General features: G+C 39.2%; 1 protein-coding gene across 1 annotated transcript; it reads left to right on the top strand.

Annotated features, from left to right (window-relative positions):
* Positions 1 to 2163: 2163 nt before the first annotated feature.
* LOC136320632 (olfactory receptor 52N5-like) lies at positions 2164 to 3126 on the top strand. Its single transcript, XM_066253793.1, is given in 1 exon segment — positions 2164 to 3126. A coding segment is annotated over 1 exon segment (963 nt).
* The last annotated feature ends 27 nt before the right edge of the window (positions 3127 to 3153 follow it).

The raw sequence follows: 3153 nt of genomic DNA, 5'->3' as shown, positions 1-3153 counted from the left end.
TGGCCAGGGCACATAGGAGAAGCGCCCATTTGCTTCTCCACCCCCACCCCTCCTTCCTCTCTGTCTCTCTCTTCCCCTCCCGCAGCCAAGGCTCCATTGGAGCAAAGATGGCCCGGGCGCTGGGGATGGCTCCTTGGCCTCTGCCCCAGGCGCTAGAGTGGTTCTGGTCGCGACAGAGCGACACCCCGGAGGGGCAGAGCATCGCCCCCTGGTGGGCAGAGCGTCGCCCCTGGTGGGCGTGCCGGGTGGATCCCGGTCGGGCGCATGCGGGAGTCTGTCTGACTGTCTCTCCCTGTTTCCAGCTTCAGAAAAATACAAAAAAAAAAAAAAAAGAAGGTTTTTCCTCATCTAGTATACAGTATACATAATGAACAGTATAAGCTGACCTGGTCAGTTAAAGGACAAAGATACTTTGAGTGCAAAGAAAATATGCCCAAGATGAGGTAGAGGGATATCTGGGAAGATAACAAAAGTGCTGATAGAACATGTGGTAGATGATGGCACTGTTATCCGAAAAACAGAACTCAGGACTGAAGTCTATTTTTGGCACAGGGTAGAGCTGTATGTGAAGAGGTTAGTCTTAGACATGGTCAATTTACACCAGTGTTTTCAACCACCGGTCAGCAGATGGGTGCCGTCTTAGCTGAATTTACTTATGCACAGAGTGATTTATGTTTTAGTGGTCCCTGATATAATTCTCCAATTTTCACTGGTCCCCAAGTGTAAAAAGGCTGAAAATCATTGATTTACACTGTCCATGGGAATTTAAGATGGAAATATCCAGTAAGTATCTAGAAGGAGGTCTCAACATTTATGACATAGCTTTCTTACTAAATTAATCTGATAATTATCTTCTTGTTGGCTATACTTGTGGTCATGAGAGTGGACATATTTCCAAAGGAGAAAATAAATGGGGTGTCCAGAGAATATGCTCCTCTCAAATTATAGAAAGACAAAAGACATGGAAAGAAAATAGATGACTTCAATTATTTGGGGGAATTACAGGGCATTTGAGAAAAGATTTTTTTATATTTATTTCTTCATGGGAAAATCAAGTTAGATTGAACTTTTTAGCAACTGTTTTTGTATCTCATATTCATATAGCATCTACACTTGCATTCTGAGTTAGTATATCCAATTTAACAAGCTACTAAACTAGAAGTAAAATAAACTGATTATTTTTTAGAACTTTAGGGAGCTAATATTAGCCTCACATTATTGATGAGCAGATGAGGCTTCAAAAATGAAGTCATATATGAGGAGAGCTGATGAAATATAAATTAGATATTATTTGGCATAAATAACCATAATCTTCTCATTACACATTGTCATAAAAATATAACAAACAAATTTTAGGCTATCCTTCTTGCAGTTATAACAGTTATAAACTGTGTATTCTGTCAAACTAGGACACAGATTAAAGAATGCATGAATGTTAGAGTCACATATGAATGTAATTTCTGTCCATATTTATTTTTTATTTATTTTTATTTTTTTAGATGAGAGGAGAGAAGATAGTAAGGCAGATTCCTGTATGTGTCCCAACTGGGATCCACTTGGCAATGCTCAAATACCAAGCTATTTTTAGTGCCTGAGTGGCTTATGTGCTCCAATGGAGCCACCCTCAGCACCCGGGGCCTTGCTCAAACCTATTAGACTACTGGCTGTTGAAGGGGAAGAAGGAAGGAAGAGGGAGAGGGAGGGTGGGAGAAGCATATGGTCACTTCTCTTGTGTGCGCTGACCAGAAATTGAACCTGGGATGTCTATACCCTGGGCTAACATTCTATTCACTAAGGATCCCACCAGGGCCTGTGCCTGAATCTAATTTTGTAACATTGAACATTATTGGATCTCTCTGTGCCTCAGTTTCTTTATCTATTTAATAATGATTAAAAAATTACAACTTTGTAATTATGACTTTAAAACTTCCATTTAATCTGTTTATAAAACTTTTACAATATTACCTGTAATATACTATTATTTAATAAGTTGTATATTTTCAGTCACTATTATTCAAAATTGTTAGTGTCATTATAAATGTAATTTTCTTCCAAAAGTAAGTTTGCACTCTTAAAGATGCCTTTAATTAAATTTATATTTTTTTAATTTCTTCTCAAAATAGAGACTTCTGGAATACTAGTATTTGATCTATTGAATTAGTTATGCTGGCTTCCAACATTTCATATGTGGCCCCCAAATCTTTTATTCTTAATGGAATTCCTAACCTGGAAAGAGTTCATGTGTGGATCTCCCTTCCATTCTGCACAATGTATATCATTTCCCTCGTGGGAAACCTTGGTCTTGTGTATCTCATTGATCATAAAGAGTCCTTACATCGTCCAATGTATTTCTTTTTGGCCATGCTCTCCCTTATTGATCTCTTTACTTACACCACCACTTTACCCAATGCACTCTGCATCTTCCGGTTTAATCTCATATAAATTAACTTCAATGCTTGCTTGGTTCAGATGTTCTTTGTTCATGGGTTCACAGGTGTGGAGTCTGGTGTGCTCATGCTCATGGCTCTAGACCACTATGTGGCCATTTGTTATCCATTGCATTATGCTACCATACTCCCTAACTCAATCATTCTCAAAGCTGGGATTGCCACCTTCTTGAGGGGTGTGTTGCTAATGATACCCTTTCCATTCTTGGTCAAAAGTTTGCCCTTCTTCCAAAGCAATATTATTTCCCATACATATTGTGACCACATGTCAGTGGTGAAGTTATCCTGTGCCAGCATCAAGGTCAATGTCATCTATGGTCTGATGGTTGCCCTCTTGATTGGAGTGTTTGATATCTGCTTTATATCTGTGCTTTACACTATGATCCGCTAGGCAATGTTCAGCTTTTCATGAGCAGATGCTCAGAAGAAGGCCTTCAGCACCTACACAGCCCACATATCTGCCATTATCATCCCCTATGTTACAGCATTCTTCACTTTCTTTACCCACCATTTTGGAGGACACACTATTCCTCCTTCTCTTCACATCATTGTGGCTAATCTTTATCTTCTTCTTTCTCCAACTCTGAACCTTATTGTGTATGGAGTAAAGACAAAGCAGATCCAAGACAATGTCAAAAAGCTCTTCCAGGGTGAGAAAGGAGCAAGTATAAATATTTAAGACAACCGAAATTAGATAGACAAAAGA

Source organism: Saccopteryx bilineata, chromosome 1 (assembly GCF_036850765.1).
Source record: "Saccopteryx bilineata isolate mSacBil1 chromosome 1, mSacBil1_pri_phased_curated, whole genome shotgun sequence".
NCBI lineage: Eukaryota > Metazoa > Chordata > Mammalia > Chiroptera > Emballonuridae > Saccopteryx > Saccopteryx bilineata.
The sequence above is the reverse complement of the archived record's forward strand: the minus strand, read 5'-3'. Positions and strand labels throughout refer to the sequence as shown.